General features: G+C 39.8%; 1 protein-coding gene across 1 annotated transcript; it reads right to left on the bottom strand.

Annotated features, from left to right (window-relative positions):
- Positions 1-4070: 4070 nt before the first annotated feature.
- LOC308271344 (cytochrome c oxidase assembly protein COX16 homolog, mitochondrial) lies at positions 4071-19835 on the bottom strand (the record flags this gene model as incomplete). Its single annotated transcript, XM_080707647.1, has 4 exons — positions 4071-4187; positions 10239-10301; positions 14899-14970; positions 19767-19835. 4 exons carry the CDS (start codon positions 19833-19835, stop codon positions 4071-4073), a joined length of 321 nt encoding a protein of 106 aa, XP_080563773.1.
- Between the last annotated feature and the right edge of the window lie 1951 nt (positions 19836-21786).

Genomic DNA, 21786 nt, shown 5'->3' on the forward strand with positions numbered 1-21786 from the left:
AGCTAGCCAACATGGATAGACAGAAAAGATTGAACAATTCAAAATAGCTGCTGACATTGCTTTTATTTTGGCGGTGGGGGGGCTTCTTATCTTTCCCCTCAGCGCCAGCACCAGTTGCTGTCTATCATTACTTGGTAAAGCAGAGAAATGGGCTTTAGAATTTTAGACATTTAGGTTAATGTTCCTCGTAAGTCTTCCATCACAGTGCACGTGGGACTGTGCTTTTTCTTGTTTGCTTTGTCCTTTGAGCCCTTTTGAGCTATTTGGGTTTAAGCTATTTGCCTCTGTTTACCTCCTCTCCTCTGTGATCCGGCCTGGGCATAGGAAAGGTAAACTTTGTATGCGGCTTCAAAGCACCCTAGTTGATGAGCAACTAATACTGCCCAATACAATAGAGACAAGGGCCAGGTAAATTCTTGATACTTGCACTTAGTAAGTGCACTGTCCGGAGACAAAGAGGCACCACCTGGCTGAGGAATAAGTAACTAGCCCACTGCCTTGGTAATGCTGATGAGAAAGATACCGACACAAAATCTATTTAAAGGTTGGGGTCCCCAAAAGGGGCTGGAGTTCCATTTTTGGGGTCTCCAGCATGCGGGTCAGCATGCTGCTTTTTCTTTCTCTTCTCTATTTCCTACTGCTCTATTTCCTAATTTTGCAATAAAGATTTGTTAAAGCTATACTGAGCTGCCTGTTAGTTTTAATTTTTCTATTCCACAAACCTTAGTTGAATAAGAAAAATAACCCCCACCATTCAAACCGTACAATTTAGGTTCTAGCAAAAACTTCCTTTGAGATCAGGATTTTGTTAAGGGAAACCAAATTTGCTGGCTTTATTTCAAAATGGCTACTTTCTCTTACTCCTGCTGGAAGCACAAAGGGATTCTCCCTCTGACATTCACTGTGAAAACCAGGGTGTGTGGGGGGTAGGCCTGGAGATAAAACTCACATAAATGTGCCTTACCTCGCCCCCACAGGGCCTGGGTCTCCAATTCTTCAAGTTAGTCTATGCTTGTTTTCCATCTATTAGCCAATTACCGTTTGAATATTCCCAACTGATGTAGTTTGTCCTGTTCCTGGGCATACAAAGGCAAACTAGCAATCAAATCAAGACACTCAAGAGTTATTTAGCAAAGCAAACCTCTAACTTCTGCAGAAGGTGTGCAACCAACAAGGTCTGGTAAGCAAGCACATGGAGAGGGAAGTCCACTCAGGTTTCATCCCTGATGAGGTCTCGCTCCTTGAGGACTGGTGGGAACTTGGGCTCACAGCTCTGCGTGACTGGCTATTTTCTAAGACAGGCAAAAACAAAGTTTGGCAAAGAAACAAACTTTAAGATTCTGGAAGAGTCCAATCAACCAAAGGTTATTTGAGCTAAAATGGCTGTTGTCTGGCGGCCACCTGTCTGACAAAAAAGAATTTATACTTCTTACTGTCACCTCAGTGCTCTGATGGGTTATGGAAAAGTTGATTTCTACCTTTTTAGCACTTTTTGTTAGAAAGGGAGTTACAACTTCTAAGATTTTTATATGTAAAACTAGATGAAACCAAAGACCTTTTTGCTGTTTTTGAAGAAACTGCCCATTTTCCAGACAGAATGTTCCATTTACCATGATACCAGCAATGTATGAGATCTAGTTTCTCCACATCTTTGCCAGCATTTGTTATTGTCACCATTTCCTCATTTTAGCTGTTCTAATAGATATGGAGTATTTCAATGTGGGCTGAATTTAATATTTTTCTAATGGCTATGATGTCAAACTTTCTTATCATGTGCTTATTTGCCATCCATATATCCTTCTGGATGGGTTTTTTTTGCCCATTTTCTTTTGTTGTTGTTGTTTTAATTTTATTTATTAACTTTTTTATTGGTGCATTATAGTCATACATCTTAATGAAATAAAAGATGGTGGAGACATACATGCACACATCACCCAATTAGCCCTTACCCAATCCCCACTCCCCACCCCATTCCCTCCCCAGGTTTTTTGCCCATTTTCTAACTGGACTTTTTTTAACTGTTGAGATTTCAAAGTTTCTTACCTATTCTATAGAGTCTTTTGCTAGATATGTTGCTTACCAATACTTTCAGCCTATAGGGGTGTGTGTGCGTGCGTGTGCGCGCATGCGCGTGCGTGTGTGTGTGTGTGTGTGTGTGTGTTGTACTAAGGATACAACCCAGGAGCATTCTGCCACTCAGCTACTTCCCAGCCCTTAAATTTTAATTTTTTATTTTGAAACATGGTCCTGCAATCCTTCTGTCTCAGTCTCCCAAGTACGGAGATTATAGGTATGTGCTACCACACTCAACTCAGCCTGTAGGCTTTTAAAAACATTTTTAAGCTGGACACGGTGGCACACACTTGTAGTCCCAGTACATAGGAGGCAGAGACAGGAGGAACGCAGGTTCTTGGCCAGCCTCAGCTACTTAGTGAGGCGCTCTGCAATTTAATGAGACCCTGTTTCAAAATAAAAGAATAGGAATGAGGGTGTAGCGGGTGTAGCTGAGGTAGAATGCTCCTGGTTCCATCCCAGCATCTCACACACACACACACACACACACACACACACACACACACACACACACACACAGCCTTTAAGGAAAAAAAGTCTGATATTGATATATTGAATGAAATCAAATTTTCAAGTTTTTTTGTGAATTTTTTTGGTAAGAACTATTCATCATCAACAATTCACTAGGTCAAGAGGCCTCTTTTTTTCTAAAAGTTTTAGTTTTTATAATTTTTATTTCACACTTAAATTAGTGGTCTGGTTTTGAGTTAATTTTTGTGAGGTTTGGGTGGAGGTTATTTTTTTTTTTCCTATGAAATCCAATTGCTCCTCCAGATAACCAAGTTTTATGAATCATATCTATCACAGATTATCACCACTATATAATCAGCTTACTCTGTTTTAATAAAACTAATCTGCTGAAAAGAATGCAAAATTTGATTGGGGAAAGGTGAAGTGGATTTATAATTTTTTGGCAATTATAATGAGAGTATTTTAGTTGAGACTTTTAAACATTTGGAAATCAGAATGAAAATACTAGAATACAAAAAATTAAGGCCATCTAAAACAGGGTTAGTTAAAAGAAGAAAACAAGTTAAAAACAAAACTAACTTTCCTATCCTTTTGCTTAGGGACCAGATCATAGTAAACCTAAAGTTAAGAAATAAACATAAAGCTAGAGTCAACTTGCATGCAAATTATGCTAAAGCAAGAAAATGCCTTAACAATGTTTCAAAACCGTGGTCATCTCTGGATTACCTCTGAATTTGCCATATTTGCTTACAACCATGCATTACTTTAGTATTTTGGGCTCAATTGAGAATTATATAGTTTCCTTAACATGTCTACTGGCATCAATACAACCATCAGGTGGGCTTCAAAGACTGCTTACCACACTACATATGTGTTATAGCCAAGACTGTTAATAGATTATGATCACTATTATTTTCTTATAGATGTATAGTTACTGCTCAATTTTATTGTAAGAATTTAGATCCAAGTTTACTCTTCTCATTAGTAATCAGAATAAAGTGGCAAAAGTTGCCCAGCAGCTGGTGGAAAGGAAATCTAGCTAGCTAGAGAACAGAATCCATTATACACTTTGGTATCAGTATTCACATTTTATTGAAAGGTGTATATATGTGGTCAATACAGATACTTTCATTTGCAAGTAGACTACCAGCAAAGTGTAAAAACCTGTACTTGACTTTTTAATCAAGATGATCAGCCATCAAATTACTTATTTCCAAGTTTCTGCAGATCTGAAATTTTTTCCCCACTGGATGAGGAATATGTCTCATTGATAACATTTTATTTTAAAAAGAAGAATGAAACTGGGGGTGGTGGTATACACCTGTAATCCCACTATTTGGGAAGTTGAGACAAGAGGATTGCAGGTGTGAAGTCAGCCTCAGCTTAGAGACTCTCAGCAACTTAGCAAGAGCCTGTTTCCAAATAAAAAATAAAAAAAATAGGGCTGGGGTATAGCCTGGTGGTAGAAGATCCCTTGGTTCCAACCCCAGCAACAAAAAAAAAAAAAAAAAAAAAAAAAAGAGCAGTCAGGCTGTTTTAGTCTTAAGGGTTTCTGGATTTCGTCCTTGGAGGAGGTCAGGATCTTCCCAAGGCCTCGGGCCTCGGATATTCTTCCAGTCTTCAAAAGTGGAATCCTTTATTTTCTATAGAACCACAAAGTTAAAGGTACATGTATTAGCATAAGACCTCCATGGCTTTGATTAGGAGATCCCTGAATGAATGAGCAAATGAGAAGAACAAGAACACAATAGGCACTAAGTTACAATGTTAGCAAGTAAACCAACTGCAAACCAAGCATAATAATGGAGAAAAGGGTCCTATTTCTTTGGGTTTACGGCTTTTCTCACTTGCTACTGATGTTAATGCCTAAAATATTAAACTACTAATAAAGAATAGTCTACATGCCTTATTTATAAGTGCACAAGTGAAGAAGTTAGAACAAAAGTACAAGACTGAAGGCTATGCCAGGCACAGTAGCAAACAAATGAAATCTCAGTACTTGGGAGGCTAAGACATTTAGTGAGTCCTTCATCAATTTAGTGGGACCCTGTTTCAAAATAAAAAATAATCCAAGCATGGTGGCATATGCCTGTAATCCCAGGATTTGGGAGACTGAAACATGAGGAGTATGAGTTTGCAGCCAGCTTTTGCAACTCAGGGAAGCTCTAGGCAACATAGTGAGACCCTGTTTCAAAATAAAAAAATAAAATGAAGCGGGGCGTGGTGGCACACGCTTGTAATCCCCGCGCTTGGGAGGCGGAGACAGGAGGATCGCGCAGGTTCAAAGCCAGCGTGCTGGCTTAAGAGACCCTGTTTCCAAATTTAAAAAGTATAAAAATAGGAACCACCCCAGAAGAGCCAGGGCCCGGGTCACAGGACTCTGGGCCCCAGGCCGGACCGCACGGAGCACACCAGACCCCTGGAGAAACCGGGCCCGGTCGTAAGACCATGGGTCCCGGGAAGGGGTCAGGAGGGGCACGCTGGACCCCAGAAGAGCTGGGGCCCAGGTCACAGGACTCTGGGCCCCAGGCGGCGTCCTGCAGAGCACACTGGACCCCTCGGGAAACTGGGCCCGGGTCACAGTGCTACTGAGTGCCTGATCCCACAACCTCCTCAAACCACACATACTGTCTTCTCTTATTTATATAAAAAAAAAGGAAAAAAAAAGAAAAATATCGGAGAGGGGTCTAGAAGACTGTGGCGGATGCCAGGATACTGGAGATGCAGACAAAACTTATCCAAATGAACTGGAACTTTTGGAAAAATTCCCCGTGAAGGAGGACTGCTTCTTCTCTACATTCTTAAGAATCTTGGACATCACCTGTAAGGAGAGAGTTTAGCGGAGACCTAGGAGAAAGGCAGTGTTAGAAGCGGTCTCTGAGATGGCGGTGGAGACTTGTATTCAGGAGAAGCAGAAATAGGATCCTACCAACCTTAAATTTTTGGAGAAATTACACCAAATGTCGAATGCTACCGTCACGTATGCTCAGGAACACTGGACAACATTCAGAAAGAAAAAGAGCTTGGGAAAGATTTGAAATGGTGGAGGCAGTGGCAATGGCAGTGGCCAGTACTCAGGGGAGGCAGAGATCTGATGCATTACACCTGGAACCTTTGAAGTAATAACCCCAGGGGCAGAATGCTACCAGCACGCACCCTGGAGAACGTGGGACAAATGGCTGAGTGAAGAGGGTGCTCAGATTGGAGCCTGCCGAGGGGTGAGGCTGGCGACGAACACAGCAAAGCTGGGATTGGAGCCTGCCATGAGTCAAGGCTGGTGCTGGAGCCTCTGAGGCCAGGATCAAAGCATGCCGAGGGGTTAGGCCGGTGCTGGGGCAAGTGAGGCCGGGATCGGAGCCTGCTGTGAGGCAAGGCCGGTGCTGGGGCCTCCGAGGCCGGGATCGGAGCCTGCTGAGGGGTTAGGCCAGTGCCGGGGCCAGCGGCTGGCATCGGAGCCTTCCGTGAGGCAAGGCCGCTATTGAGGCCTCTGAGGCTGGGATCAGAGCCTGCCGAGGGGTTAGGCCGGTGCTGGGGCCATCGAGGCCGGGATCGGAGCCTGCCGAGGGGTTAGGCCGGTGACGGGGCCAGTGGCCAGCATCAGAGCCTTCCGTGAGGAAAGGCCGCTACTGAGGCCTCCGAGGCCAGGATCGGAGCCTGTTGAGGGGTTAGGCCAGTGCTGGGCCAGCGAGGCCAGGATCGGAGCCTGCCGAGGGGTTAGGCCAGTGCCAGTGCCGGAGCCAGAGAGGCCGGGATCGGAGCCTGCTGTGAGGCAAGGCCGGAGCTGGGGCCTCCAAGACCGTGATCGGAGCCTGCTAAGGGGTTAGGCCAGTGCCGGGGCCAGCGAGGCCGAGATTGGAGCCTGCCGTGAGGCAAGGCCCCTACTGAGGCCTCCGAGGCCAGGATCTGAGCCTGCCTTGAGGCTAGACCGGTGCTGGGGCCACCGAGGCCGGGATCAGAGCCAGCTGAGGGGTTAGGCCAGTGTTGGGGCCAGCGAGACCAGAATCGGGGCCTCCCATGAGGCAAGGCCGCAGCTTGAGCCAGTGAGGTCTGGATCAGTCCACCGGGTAGCCAGGCCACTACTGGGGCCGTCAAGAGTGGGATCGGTACTTGCAGTGCAGCATGCACAGAGAAATATCACAGAATACAAAAACCAGATGCTTCCCCTAATCAGCAATAACTAGGAGGAAAGGGACAACAGGAAGAGGTCGAGCTATAGAAAGGGTCCTATGGTGAAGCAATTAAGGTGACCAATCAGAGGGTATGGAATAGGGGAGGATGGGGCCTCTTTAAAAGGCAGGAGGTACATAAACAAATGTATCAAAGTTAATCACCAAACAAGCATGGGATCGAGGGAGGGGGATGGAATGGGGTGGGGGCTGGATGAGGGCTAATTGGATGATGTGTGCTTGTATATCCTCTCAAGTCTTGTATTCTAATGTGATATATGATTACAATGCACCAATAAAAATAAATTTAAAAAATAAAAAAGTTTTTTTAAAAAAAGTATAAAAATAGGTCTGGGAGTGTAGCCCGGAGGTAGAAGGGGTTCCAGGAACCCCAGTACCACCAAAAGAAAATAATAAATAAATAAAAATAAATAAAATGAGAGTGAAGGTGTAGCTTGGAAGTAGAATTCCCCTGCGTTCAATCTGCAGTATCACAATAAAAATTTTAAAAAATAAAAATAAGGAAGGCTGAGGTTTTAGCTCAGAGATGGAATATCCCTGGGTTCAATTCCCAACACACACACACACACACACACACACACACACTCTGAAGGTCTACCATAATAAGAACTAAAAGAGTTAGCATGGTTGATGGTAAAAATGAGAAGAAAAGAACAAAGGTGGAGACCTTAAAGTCTTCTACAAGGAAGAAAAGAAAGAAAAGTGATTTGACCTGAGAAATGAACCTGGGCTTCAAAATAAAACTTTCCCCACAGTTATCAAGAGAAAATCCTTTTGAGTAGTCAAAACTAGTTTCAACTACAGTTTGGATCATTCTAACCATCATTTAGTGAAAATGGAAGTAAACACAGGATAAAGGATAAGAACAAAAAGTTTTTTCAGCCTTATACTAACCATTACTCTAATAATTACTTTTAACATCTAATTCTTTGGCTGTTCTGGAATAATTGAAGATATTTAAAAAGAGGCTGAGAGAACACAGGATAACTTATATCCCAAGATGGGGAAAACAGTATAAACTTACCTTGTCATTTGGAAACTAAGTACTACTCTTTTGTTAATTAGCTGTATAAATTTGGATAAGTGATTTAAACCAATTAGGCATTAATTCTCTACTAAGTAATATTGAAAATGTGGGCCACATAGTTTATATGGTTTCTTTAAGTTCTCAAATGTTATAATTTCAAAAAGAACTAGAAGGAAAACTTATTCCCAGACAAGCCTTCATCGTGCCAGGCAGGGTACTTATGTACCCTCAAGTAGCAAGTTAGAATTTTTTACCAGAAAAATAGGAAATGTAAACACTGCCTTCAGCCACGCATGGTGGCACACGCTTGTAATCCCAGCATCTGGAAGGCTGAGACCTGAGGATCTCGGTTCGCAGACAGCCTCAGCTACTTAATGAGGCACTCTGCAACTTAGTAGACTCTTGTTTCAAAATAAAAGAATAAAAAACAGGGCAGGGGGTATAACTCAGAGGTCAAATGCCCCTGGGTTTCATTCCCAGACCTGCAGAAAATAAAAAAACAAGATAATTTAAAAAAAAAAACACACTGCCTTCTAAAAATCAAGAATTTGTATTCAATATATATGAAGGAACAAAATTCCATTAATCTAGCATGCAAGAAGAAGGCAAAGTACTTAGCCGGGCGTGGTGGCGCACGCTTGTAATCCCCGCGCTTGGGAGGCAGAGACAGGAGGATCGCGCAGGTTTGAAGCCAGATGCGCGCGCTGGCTTAGGAGACCCTGTTTCAAAAATATAAAATAGGTCTGGGAGCGTAGCCCGGAGGTAGAAGGGCTTCCAGGAACCCCAGTACCACCAAAAAAAAAAAAGAAGGCAAAGTACTTGAAAGTACAGTTATAAAATTCTCTAACAGTATAAAAAGGTTTTTTACCAGGAAAATAGGAAATGTAAACACTGCCTTCAGCCATTATCTAGATAAAATAAGACATATGTGTATGAGAATTTAAAATAATTATTATATAACAAGGTTGACAGAACAAGCCCATGTAAAATGTTCAGTCTTGAGAGATCTTTTGAAGAAAAGATTCCTCACAGAAACTCTGCAAGACATGAGAGTGATCAAACACTGGCTGTATGTGTATGCTGAGCAAGAACATCCAGTTACCATATTTAAATAAATTAATTACCCAAGATAACATAAACAATATTTTTAGGATTTCTCACTTTTGACTTTATATACAACATTTTTGGGGCTGGACCTTTGAATTTTTATGTATGAACTCATCCATATTCATTTTTGCAGCTCTGCATTTTATACATTTAAATAGGCTTTTTCTGACTTAACACACACAAAAAAATCTGCATTTTTCTCCTCCTAATACGTCTATCATTTGATTTTTAAATTCTTAATCCATGTGGAATTTATATATTTATAATATATGAAATATGGATCCATCACTTTTTTCTTTTCAAATGACTATGTAGGGTTCTATATATATATACATATATACATATGTATGTACACACACACAAAAAAAAATATAGGGCTGAATTTCCCTAAATCCCAAATGCTCTGAAAACAAAATCTTTTAGGCAATGACATGACGTTCAAAAGCTTCAGATTTTGGGTGGTGGTGTAACTCAGTAAAACACTTGCTCAGTATGGGCAGGGCCATAGTTTTGATCCCCCATAAGAAGAAGGAAAAATAAGAGGAAGGAAGGATGGAAGAGAAGGGAAAGGAAGGGAAAGAGGAATGAAGGGAGAAGGAAAGAGGGATGAAAGGAGGGAGGAGAGAGGAAGGAAGGAGTTCAGGTTTTAGAGCGTTTTGGATTTGGGATTGATTGGTTGATTGATTGATTGATTGACTGATATTTTTTACCCCTGGATGGAACCCAGGGGCATTCTACCTTCAAGCTACACTCCCAGCCCAATTTTTTTATTTTTTTATTTTGAAACAGGGTATCCCTGAATTGCAAAGGGCCTCACTAAAGAGTGAAGCTCCTGTCTCAGCCTCCCAAATGCTGGGATTACAAGTTTGCGCCACCATGCCTGGCTAGCTATTTATTTATTTATTTATTTATTCATTTATTTATGGTGGTGCTGGGGATGAATCCAGGGGCATTCTACCTCCGAGCTATAAAACCAGTCCTTTTTATTTTTTGTTCTAAAACAGGGTCTTTCTAGGTTGCTGAGAATCTCACAAAGTTGCTGAGGATGTCCTCAAACCTGCAGTCCTCCTTTCTCAGCCTTCCAAGTTCCAGGATTAGCGGCATATACCACCATGCCCGGCTCAGGCTCAAGGTTTTTAAACTAGAGATGCTCAAGCAATAAAGTCTTTCTGAAAAAAGTTCAAAATTGGAAACACTTCTGGCCCAAGTATTTCAGGTAAGAGATACTTAACTTATAGCTTACCAAATACTATATATTCAAAATAAATATTTTCCCTACACTACTAATATAAGTTTATATTAAGGCAGATAGAACCAGCCATGCCAAGATTAGTAAGACTGTTTCAAAACATAGCCCATTTGATATACTATACCTCATATTCTGACTCTAAAGATATTTTATTCCCTTTCAGTTTTTTTTCCAATTCAGGATCAATCTGTAGGAAAGAAAGAGGAAGTATAAGTATTTAATTTTTTACATTCAATTTTCAACTTTAAAAGTATAAAAAAGATGGCTGGGATAGTATGACTAGCTTAAAACACATATCAAATTTTCCCACTATCCACTGCAGTGATGTAATGATAACTTATGGACCACACCACTGCCACAACTAAAATCAGCTCAATCTACTAAGCACTTGTTATGTGTCAGGCGTTTTGAAATATATTATCTTGCTTAATCTTCACAAAACAAGTTTATTTGATTGTTTGGTTATGGTACTAGGGATTGAACCCAAATCTCTGAATTATATCCTCAGCCCTATTTCTCCTTTGAGATAAGAAGGTCTCACTAAGTTGCCCAGGCTGGACTGGAACTTGCTGAGATTACAGACATGCACAGCTGCACCTGACTAAGTAGTATTTTTATCCCTACTATTACAAATAAGGAAAATAGGACATAGGAAGCTTGAATAACTTGTCAAAGAGGCAGAGTTTGGCATTGAGCATTGGCCCTTTGCCTCCACTATTAACCATGAACTTAAATTAGGTTATATAGATAGAATTTTTAAAATGCTAATAAATACTACACTTGAAAAACAAACAAAAAAAGCAGCTTCCATAGACCAGAATTAAAAAGGTATCTATGAAAAAATCAGGATCCCACCCATATTGGCACATAGGAGCTGATTCCATGTTACCTGTGTAAGGTAAAATCTTTAGGAAGGAAGAGTGTGATTACTGAAACAAGCATAAAAACAATACAGCTCAAAAGGAATTGTAGTAGAATGGTGCTGATAGATTTAAAGTCTCTGCATGAATGACTCGGAGTCAGAATTATTTTTAGAGGGATAGGGCAGCTGGGGAGGAGACAGAGATCTCCTGAGCTCTTTAATCAGAGTCTTTCTTTTATTGAGAGTTTTATCCAAAACACTGTAAAATTACTAAACACAGGAGCCAACAAAGCAGTCATGGGGTGAATCAGGAAAACACAGCAAGGTAGTCATGGATGAATCAGGGAAGAAAAAGGTAAACAAGTCTGGGAAGCACCTGCTTCCCTGCTTCCACCTGCTCAGTCCCATTTGGTCCTTGAAAACTTACTTGAATATAAGCAAATTCCCACTTGAGTGGGCAGTTTGTGCCCCTCCCAACTTGGACTGAGGTGATCTCAGAGCTGATGATTATGAAGGCTTCCAAAAAAGGGTATCTGAATAGTGGTGACTGAACTGAGCCCAAGACAAATTAGTAAACTAGAAGTATATAACTGGAGGATTCCACTAGTATGATGCATGAAGAGAAAAGATGAGATAGATGACTGAAAGAAAAAGTATATTATGAATGCTAGAGGTTTTAGAATTCTAAGTACAGTTTGATCATGTGCAGTTTCTGCCTCATCAGCATACCGTAAAATTAAACCTCTTAAGATGTTACCCCATTGTACATTTTGATAAACTATCTTCCTATGCCTTTTCTGTAAAAAATAGGAATTGTGTCCAATGATGTCAAAGTAATTCACACACACAAAAATGAGCCCCAAACCCCTATTACCTGCATTCTCTTGGGATTTAATAAAGACCCAATAATGGGAGGCTTCCACAAAAGCTGAGAATTGGAGTTGAAAGTCCAATTTTCCCCTGCTAGGTACACATGCCAAAAACAGCTACAGAATAAGAACCAAGGCTTGAAAACAGGTAGATGACTACTACTGGGGGCTGGAGAAATCATCACACAGGACTATGATGACAAAAACAGAGATCAAAGACACACAACAGAGATCTCCCTCAAAGCTGTTCCTAAATTCTGAACTGCATTAGACAAGAGTATAGAACCAGGCTGGAAAATTGAAAAGCAGAGCCGAATTCCCGGAGTTCTCAACTGAAAGCCATATAGGGTTGTATTCTAGGAATAAGGAAGAAGTAGAGATAGACTAAGTTGTACTTAAACCAAAACTAAACCATGACCTAGCTCACTCCCAGGTATTAAGGCAATCATCCCCCACTCTAGCTGCCTAGCAAGAAAAAAAAAAAAAAAGACAAACCCTTTTTAAAGGAAAATAATACTATCTGGACTCTATAGTTGTTCGATATTTAATTTAAAAATTATGAGGTATGTTCATAGATGTACCAAAAAAAGACAAGAGAAAGAGACAATAAAGGTAGATCTAAAGTTGATCCTATGGCTAAAGACAAAACTTTAAAGTAATGATAACTTATATTCAAAACATCTAAGAAAAAATGGATAAAACAACATGGAAGATTTCTCTAGAGTACTGGATATAAAGAATTAAATGTATAGTTCAAAAGTAAAAAAATACAACAAATCACAAACTCTAAGGATGACTTCAGTAAGAGACTGGACAGAACAAAAGATAGTTTTAGTCACCAGAAGATAACACAATAGAATGTAAATCAAAATAAAGAAAAATAAAGAATGGAGGTGGGGATCAAAACATAAAAAGGTAGATTATAATTAAATAGTCTAATATACATCTGAATAAAGTCTCATAAAGGAACTAGAGTGAAAACTGAGCAAAAGTGACATTTTATAAGAAATTAACAACTTGTTTTATGTTTTCTGTGGTATCATTTAAAGTCTTCAAAAGGAATCAGAAGACAATTCAAACCTCCATTTTTTTTCCAAATCATAGAACATAAGAATTAAGATAAGCATTTCTTATATATTTACTTCATCACTTGACATACAATAGAAAGCATGATCCTTGGTAAGATTTTAGAGAATCAACTGTATACATAAGAGGGTCAACAAATCTGGTTTCAGAATTTCCCTTTTCTTTATCTCCAGGATATTTTAGTTCTGATCTATGAATCAGAAAAACATCACTTTACTCAGTTTCATAGGTCAATTAAGGCTACAAAGTAATGAATGTTCCTGTTAGTATGATATACACAAGCTAACTGAACATCTGCTAGTTTAGTCTGATTACTGGTGTTATGGGAAGAGATGAATAAACTTAGGATTGATTTATAAGCACTTGCCTGTCTCGTCCTGGATACATGAGATTCAGTCTTCATGTGTTTTCATATCCCTGTCTCCAATATGCCCAATTTCACTTTTTTTTTTCTTTTTTACATATTGTACGGTATGCTCTGTTTGGGTTACTTAACTCCCTAATCCAGTTGCATGTGTTCATCTGTCATTAAAATAACATGATTATTTAGCCTTCTTTTTCAGTGGTGTTTGGATTACACTGGCATTGGTTTTACAATTGCTCTCATTTTCACTATCTGAATCTTAGGATATAGTCACAATATTTATAATGCTAAAAATTAAATTATCACTCTTACTATAAAGTACAAGGGACAGGCAAAGTCAAAGTCTGTTCCTGCTCATAAGTGCAATGTATGAGGGCCATGTACTTAAACTGCACACTTAAATCAGATTACTTGGCATAATCCAATCTATTATCACGGTTCATGGTTGTTAGCATCAGCACCCAGGAAAAACAAGCAATCAAACAAACCAATAGCAACAACCCTTAGGATGGCAAATAAATTATGGCATATCTATGTCACACCAATATTTAAAAGCTGTTCCTTTCAGCTGATTTTTGTGGCCACCTTATGGGTCTTGCACTTTCTTGTACTTAAAAACATTCTAGAATTAGTCATAATATTTTTATATGACATACATCACTCTGGTTGTTATGTATATCCACTAGCTACTAAATTTTTTTCTGGAACCCATTCATTTCTCTTTACTGTCACCACACATTCAGGCCACACTATTGATTATCTATTTTAGTCCCACAGAGTCCTGAAAAATCTTTTTACTTTGAATCTAAACAATTTCTTCCCTTCGACCTTGCTTCCCTAATCTTCATCCGTCCTGTACTTCACAGCAAGACAGATATTTCTAAAATGCAAATTGACATACACATATTACTTGAAAAAACTTCAGATATCATATTTATGCCACACAAAAACTACAGCCTTTCCAATGAATGAACCAGAGTTCTTATGTAACATCTGGCATGAATTTGACAGCAAATATGTAATCACGGAGGGTGAGACTCCTAGATCTACTCTGAAAAAGGCTCATGACCTCAAGGCAAGATACTTAAGCTTTCTGCGTCGTAGTTTCCTCACCTGTAAAATTAAGGAACTAAGTACAGCCCTAACACTGGTTAGACACTTAAAAAAAGGTATCTTTATAATAAGAATATTTTCTCTATTTTAGTATTGGTTACTACAATGGGTAAATTATATCACTATAATTTTTAAAGTTACTGATAGTAATATAAAATCATTATAACTAGAGAAATAAAATGAAGTAAAACTGCTGACCCATGTTATTCCCTTCTAAATGCTAGAACTACACCAGACAATGTGTTGTAGGAGAAAACTAACAAAAATGCAAATTTCCTAGTCAATGAGAAAGATTACTAAATCCTTTATATTTCATGACTGACTTACATATAATCATTAATGGCATTTTAAAGAACAAGAATGCACAAATTGTATACTGTCTTTAAAAAGCAAGACAAGCTACTCAGACTGCTAACTATACTGCCTAGCACTTCTAACCCCAAACATACATACCCACAGGCACAAATCAAACTACAATTATATTTCTTACTTTAATATTCACAGCATCATATCGGATTTGTGAAAATTCACGAAGACCAAAAGAACCTCCAACTACCAGCAACTAAAACAAAGAAAGGAAAGAGTTAAACAGGATTTATCCTATTGGGTTTTTTGTTTGTTTGTTTTTTGGTGGTACTAGGGCTAGACCCCAGAGCACTCTACCTCTGGGCTACATCCCAGATCTATTTTATTTTTAATTTGGAAACAGAGTCTCACTAAGTTGCTGAGAGCCTCACTAAGTAGCTAAGGCTGGCTGCAAACCTTCAAGCCTCCTCTCTTAGCCTCTCAAGTACTGTGATAGGCCCAGCTAGCCTATCTATAAATCACTTAATCTAAACAACAACAAAGTTAGACTCTATAAATACTAAAGATTATTTTTCCTGGTGAGTCATCTTTTCAGAGTAAATGCAGGGGAGGAAGCATTTGAAGACATTCCACAGATGCCTGAAATCTAGGATAATACTGAGCCTTATATATACTGTTTTATTTTCCTATAGACATACCTATGACAAGCTTAATTTATAAATTGGGAAGAGTAAGAGACTAACAATAATAACTAATGATAAAATATATACTAATTTAGTACAGTGTAATTATAAAAAATTATAAAAATTACACTGTACTAAAAGTTACTTAAACTTTATTTTATTTATTTATTTATTTGTTATTATTATTAATTATTATTTATTTATTTATTTATTTATTTATTTTTGGTGGTACTGGGGATGGAACTCAGGGACCTTCTACCTCCAGGCTACACACCCAGACCTATTTTATATTTTATTTGGAAACAGGGTCTCTTAAGCCAGCTGAGGCTGGCTTTGAACCTGCGCGATCCTCCTGTCTCAGCCTCCCAAGCGCGGGGATTACAAGCGCGCCACCACACCCGGCTCCTAAAAGTTACTTAAATTATTTCCAGAATTTTCCATTTACTATTTCCAGACATTTGATAGCCCAACTGCAGAAAGTAAAATCTCAGATATGGGAGGCTACTATATTCATTGCCATGTTGTAGAAGAAGCTCCCTAAACCTGTTCTGGTTCTGAGTGCTCCTTGATTCATGAACCTTATTTGCTCAAATTCTGTAAGATTTGCTTTGATTAAAGTGTTTAACACCATGAATACACAGGGTAAACCCAGAAATAAAACTCTGGCCTTATTTCTTCAAGACCAAAATTCTTTCAATTTTGTGATTTTGAAAGATAAGCCAATTGCAGAACACTGTTCCTCATTTTCTTATCAATGATAAAGGAACCTCATGAAATATGCTTCTTTGCATGTGGTGAGCCTTAAACAATAAACCCACCTGTCATTGCTATTTTACCATCTCTTCAAAAATCAAATTGGCTTTAATTCCTCATCCTAAAGCTGAAGTCTGGTCACTTGGGAAAAAAAAAATAAAGTTCAATTCCTATTTTCCTTTTTGTATCAATGTAAGACACAGAGGCTTCATTTCAGGACCCTCCTAGACAGTGCCATGTGTGTCTCTTTTGGCTTGTTCTAATTAACTTTTAATTTTTTTGGTACTAGGGAATGAACTCAGGGACATTCTACCTCTGAGCTACACCCCCAACCCTGTTTTTTTTTTATTTTGAAACAGGGTCTCACTAAATTTCAAAGGGCCTCACCAAGTAGCTAAGGCTGTCTGCGAAACTGTGATCCTCCTGTCTTAGCCTCCCAAGTACTGGGATTATAATTGTGTGCCACTAGCCCCAGCTTCTAATTTGTAAACTTTATAATCAAATGGTCATTGTGATAAAAGAACTCACCTTAGTTCTGTGAGTCATCCTAGTGAATTATTGAACCTGAGGAGGGACTGAGAATGTCTCGATTTGTAAACAGCTGTTCAAAATCACCTGTTGCTAGAGAATCTTTGAGCTTGTACCTGATGTCTGAAGAGAGAGGAATTTTGGGGAGGGCTATGCTCTTAGCCTGTAAAGTTCAACCAATCTCTGGGAAGTTAGCATCTAAACTGCACTGCGCCACCTACCACTTGCTACAAGAGAATCCACACTCCTAACTAAATGCTTTCACTGTGCACGGGGTCTCATTTTCCCTTATCTACTAAAGGACATTGATCCATAAGTTCTCCCCTTTCCTGTAGCATCAAAATTTTGCTCACTTCTACACAATTCATCATAAAATGCTATCATTTCCCCTGTCTACTAACAAACTTTCCTAGAACTCACTTATGCTTTCGTTTCTATTTGCAAGAAAATTCCTCAAGTGGGTTTTCTATACTTGATTCTCCATCCACTTGTAAGGTCATTCCAACCATAACTGGCATTCAAATTAGCTAACTCTGTTTTCATCTTATTTGGTAAACAAAATTTGAACAATCATGCCCTCCTCTTCTCCTACACCTGTTTTTTCTTTTATTTCAGTCACTTTTACTAGTTCCTCCTATATACTCTAGTGTTGGCTTGAGGGGAAGCTGCTAAAGTTTTCATTAAGCCTCTAATGTTGGCTTACCCCAAGACACAATGCTTGATCTTTTTCTCTGTCTATATTCACTTCTTTTGTGACTCCCATCAACACTTTGGCTTACAAAAATTTATGTTGGTCACAACATCACACATGGACATGAATAAGCAGGAGTTACCATGGTACTAGGCGACCAAAGCAGATCAGATTAGCACTACAACAGCTCCACAATATGAATTATTAGGAAACAACCCAAAGTAGGCTACTACCTATAAGCTAAGCCTAAACATGGCGACTACTTGCTAAAGTATAAGAATTAAATAGGATATACTTTCCTTTCTTGGACATTCAAAATGTCTAAGCTATAATAAAAACTCGCTTGTCATAATGAGAACCAGAAAAAAAAAACTTAAATGAGAAGAGACTATCAAATGATGCTAACTTGGAGATAAATTGGATGCTAGAATTATCTGACAAGAATTTTAAAGGAGCAATCATAAAATACTTAAAAGAACAATGACAGAGCTGGGATGGCTCAGTGGTAGAGAATTTGCCTAGTTTGTGCAAGGCCCTAGATTCAATCCCTACTACTGCAAAAACAATCAGGTAACAAACAAATCTCCAATTACAACAATTATAAAATTTTTTAAATAAATGAGAGATTAAAAATGCCCACTTCCTTTCTAAGATCGTCTCCCTCACTTTTATTTCTGCTTAAATGGAAGAGCTGGTTAAGTTTACCTGTGCCAAAATTCACACCAAAGTAATGAACTGTTATACATTGGGATGATGTCTTTGTGGGATTTTGTTCTTGGCTGGTTTAGGAAAAAGAAACAGAACTGCTGCAAATTTAAACAAGATTTTATTATTATAGACAGAAGGGGGGGAGCAGAGCAAGGAAAGCATCACATCAGAGAGAGACATGATGGAGTATCTGAGGTGAGACAGTGAGGCTCTTGAGAATGCAGTATTTTTATAGGAATCAATTATCTTGTCCCTCTTATACTACTAGCCAATAGTCTTCCTTTCACACCAAAAAGCAGGTGCTGGCCCATTAGCTATCTCTGCTATATGAGTCTTTCTTTCTCCCCCCCCCCTCTTTGTTCATCATCACAAGGACAGGTGGCTCTGATATCACTGATCAAAATGTGTTACTTAGTTGACAAAGTCAGGGGGGCTGTAAGGTAGAAGCCCTTTTTATTCTTTATTTTTTGTTCTCTAAATTTAAAGCTGTACTGTCTGCCTGTGTCCTTAGTAAGTTCTCAGCATCCCCTTATCTCTATCTGCTAAGTTACTATGTCAAAAGCTTTTTTAAAATATATGATAAAGAAGAAAAAGACACAGGAATAGTCTTTTTAAATATGAAGGTTTGGGGCTATAATTATTCTGTGTTATTAATAACTAACACTGGGTTAATACAGCTTTCTTTTCCATCTCTAAACTTCTGTGAGTCTGCATAATTCTTTTCTAAGTGTAGGTGTCTGTAAATTCAGCATTCAGTGTTTGGCGTGGCTAACAGCCAGCTTTTAGCTGACCAAGGTCAACCTTGGCTGCAGCTATTGGCTGACTGAGAAGATGATTTTATTGTTCTTCCTAAGTATGAAAGTTTGTCCTTATTAACAATTAATACTGCCCTTATTAGCAATCAATACAGGCTCAATCCCCATCATAAGTATTCTGTATTTTTAAAAAGTCAGCTTTTGCTCATAAGCTTGGCTTAATTTCACATGCTGTAACATGGAGGCTTGCCAAAGCAAAATAACTTGTTCACGGGTCAAACAACAAAAAAAGGTAGTTGTCTGGCTTCCAATTCCAGCTGGTCTTATGTCAGTCTTAACCTTTATCTTCTTAACATCTTGGAAACTCAATGTAAAATTCGAAGCAGCCATATAAACACCAAAGCTGCTGTGTGTGTGTGTGTGTGTGTGTGTGTGTGTGTGTGTGTGTGTGTGTGTGCGTGTGTGTGTGGTGTGGTACTGGGGCCAAAGCTGCTTTTAAAGTGCTTTATAAATATAAATTAACACAGCACGGTGTGCCACAATGTGGCAGGCTCCTTCCTTGCCAAACACTGTATTCATAAGGTCTTATTTGGTTCATCACGAAACTCCGGAACCAAGCTAGTAATCACCCAGGCTTGGGTTAAACTTTAGTTAATAGACAAAGAAAGAAAGGAAAGAGGAAGGAAGGAAGGAAGGAAGGAAGGAAAGAAGGAAGGAAGGAAAGAAGGAAGGAAGGAAGGAAGGAAGGAAGGAAGGAAGGAAGGAAGGAAGGAAGGAAGGAAGGAAGGAAGGAAGGAAGGAGAAAGAAAAACTGCCTAATAGCTCTCCACCTGTTGCCCCGGGACTCCCATTTAACACTCCCGGCAGCCGCTCCAGGCAACCAGGAGGCTCCACCCCTTCCGGTCCGGCCTCACTTTCGCCTACCGCCACTCACCAGCATGGGCACGCCGTAGCGCAGAGTCTTGTTCTTGCGCAAAGCGCGCATCATCCCGGGTGCAACCATGACTGAACTCTCGGGCCGCTTAGACGCCCCTCCAGGCCGACCCAGAGCGGCTTCTAGAATCACCGCGTCCTAAGCTCCCTTTCCGAAGAAGACACCCTCGATTTCACTTCCCTTCCAGGAGGTGGTGACTCTTTGGTGACTGGCTCTCCCGGGAGGTGCTTCCGCCAGGCAGAAGTAATGGATTCATCGCAACACGCTATAGGGTCCGCATAGAAAATGGGGCCTCAGCACTTTAGTTCCGGGATGCCGGCGAGCAATTGGAGTTTAAGGATTTGAGTCCGTTACCCAGAAACCATTAAGTTTGTGTGGAAGCTCTTACCTCACAGGTTCTGGGTCTTGACTAACGTCTTTTTCGGATACTCCTAGGCACACAGCCACTCGATAAATTCAGCTAAGGGGAGGGGAAGAGAGACATTTTGAAGCTAATACTCTAATCTCTGTGCATATTTGTGAGATGGAAAATTTACCAGCTTAATAAAGACATAAAAATAAATCGCGCCAGGCGTGGTGGCCCACGCTTGTGATCTCAGTACTTGGAAGGTTGAGACAGGAGGGTCACAGGTTCGAGGACAGTCAGCAAGAAGTGAGACTCTTACTGACCCAGTGAGACCCTGTTTCCAAATAAAAATAAAATAGGGGTGGGGTCGGGTGTGGTGGCGCATGCTTGTAATCCCAGCATTTGGGAGGCTGAGACTGGAGGATTGCGGTTCGCAGACAGCCTCAGCTACTTTAGCGAGGCCCTTTGCAACTCAGCGAGACCTGGTTTCAAAATAAAAGAATAAAAAATAGGGCAAGGGGTGTAGCTCGGAGGTTGAATGACCATGAGTTTCATCCCCAGACCCGCAAAAATAAAATAAAAATAAATAGGGCTGGGGTGTAGTTCAAAGGTAGAATGTCCCTGGGTTCAATCTCCAACACACACACATACATACATACACACACACACCTAGAAAGTTCAGGTTGAATGTAATCAGTGTAGTGTCTTATCAGTTATAACCGAACCTTTAATGCTAATGCATTAACTGTGACATCACCTGCAATCTCTATCAATTATGAAGATCTGTTGTCCACTGATTCAACAACCATACAAGTCCACTTTCTGGGGGTGCTAAGGGAAGACTAGGAACACAGAAATGAAAAGATCTGATCCTTGCCTTAAAGATACCAGCTATCTGATGGACACACAAAGGTATGGCTAAACTAATGTGACAGCTTAGTGAACAGGGCCCATACCATGCTGTGGTTGCCAAAGTAAATCAGAGAAATTCCACCTATAATTCAGGTGATAGACTCCCATGGTCTCTCTGCTTCCCCATTTGTTGTGACATTTGTCATCATATTTCTCACAAGAAAAAAATGAACACAAAATCTCATTAGTATAGGATCTGTTGCTTTCCCAGAAATATAAATCCAATTCTGCGTTTCCAGTGTTTGTAATGAACAGTTAAAATGCTGGCTCAGCCATCTTACCTGTCACATGACAGAAAGATACAAAAGTGTTTATCTAGGAAATAAGACATCTCTGCCATTCATGCAATGCCTAAGGACTGCATGAGTTCCTGACATGTAAGCAAGTTATTCAGGTATCTAGCATGTATGCGTGTCTGCTCTACCAGCATTTAACCTGTACAGTATAGAGGAGCATTGCTACAAGAGTCTTCTTGAGAGCTTTCACACTAAGGCTACTTTTTGGAATTATGGCCAAAATTCATTAACTTTTGTATGGAAAGGTTAATTTATGAATCTTTGGTTTCTTGCCATTGACAACCTACTATCTAATTCCCTCAAAAGCCTTTTAAGATTTAGGGCACAGCATGACTCACTCTGGACTCACTTTATATAGTGAACAAATTGCAGCTCAGTAAGGTGAAGAGGCTCATACAGGTTACACATAGGCCACGCTGTTTGATCACCCCCACAATACACCCAAATCCTGTCTATGGTGAGGCAG

This window comes from Muscardinus avellanarius (assembly GCF_963383645.1).
Source record: "Muscardinus avellanarius genome assembly, chromosome: 12".
Taxonomy (NCBI): Eukaryota; Metazoa; Chordata; class Mammalia; order Rodentia; family Gliridae; genus Muscardinus; species Muscardinus avellanarius.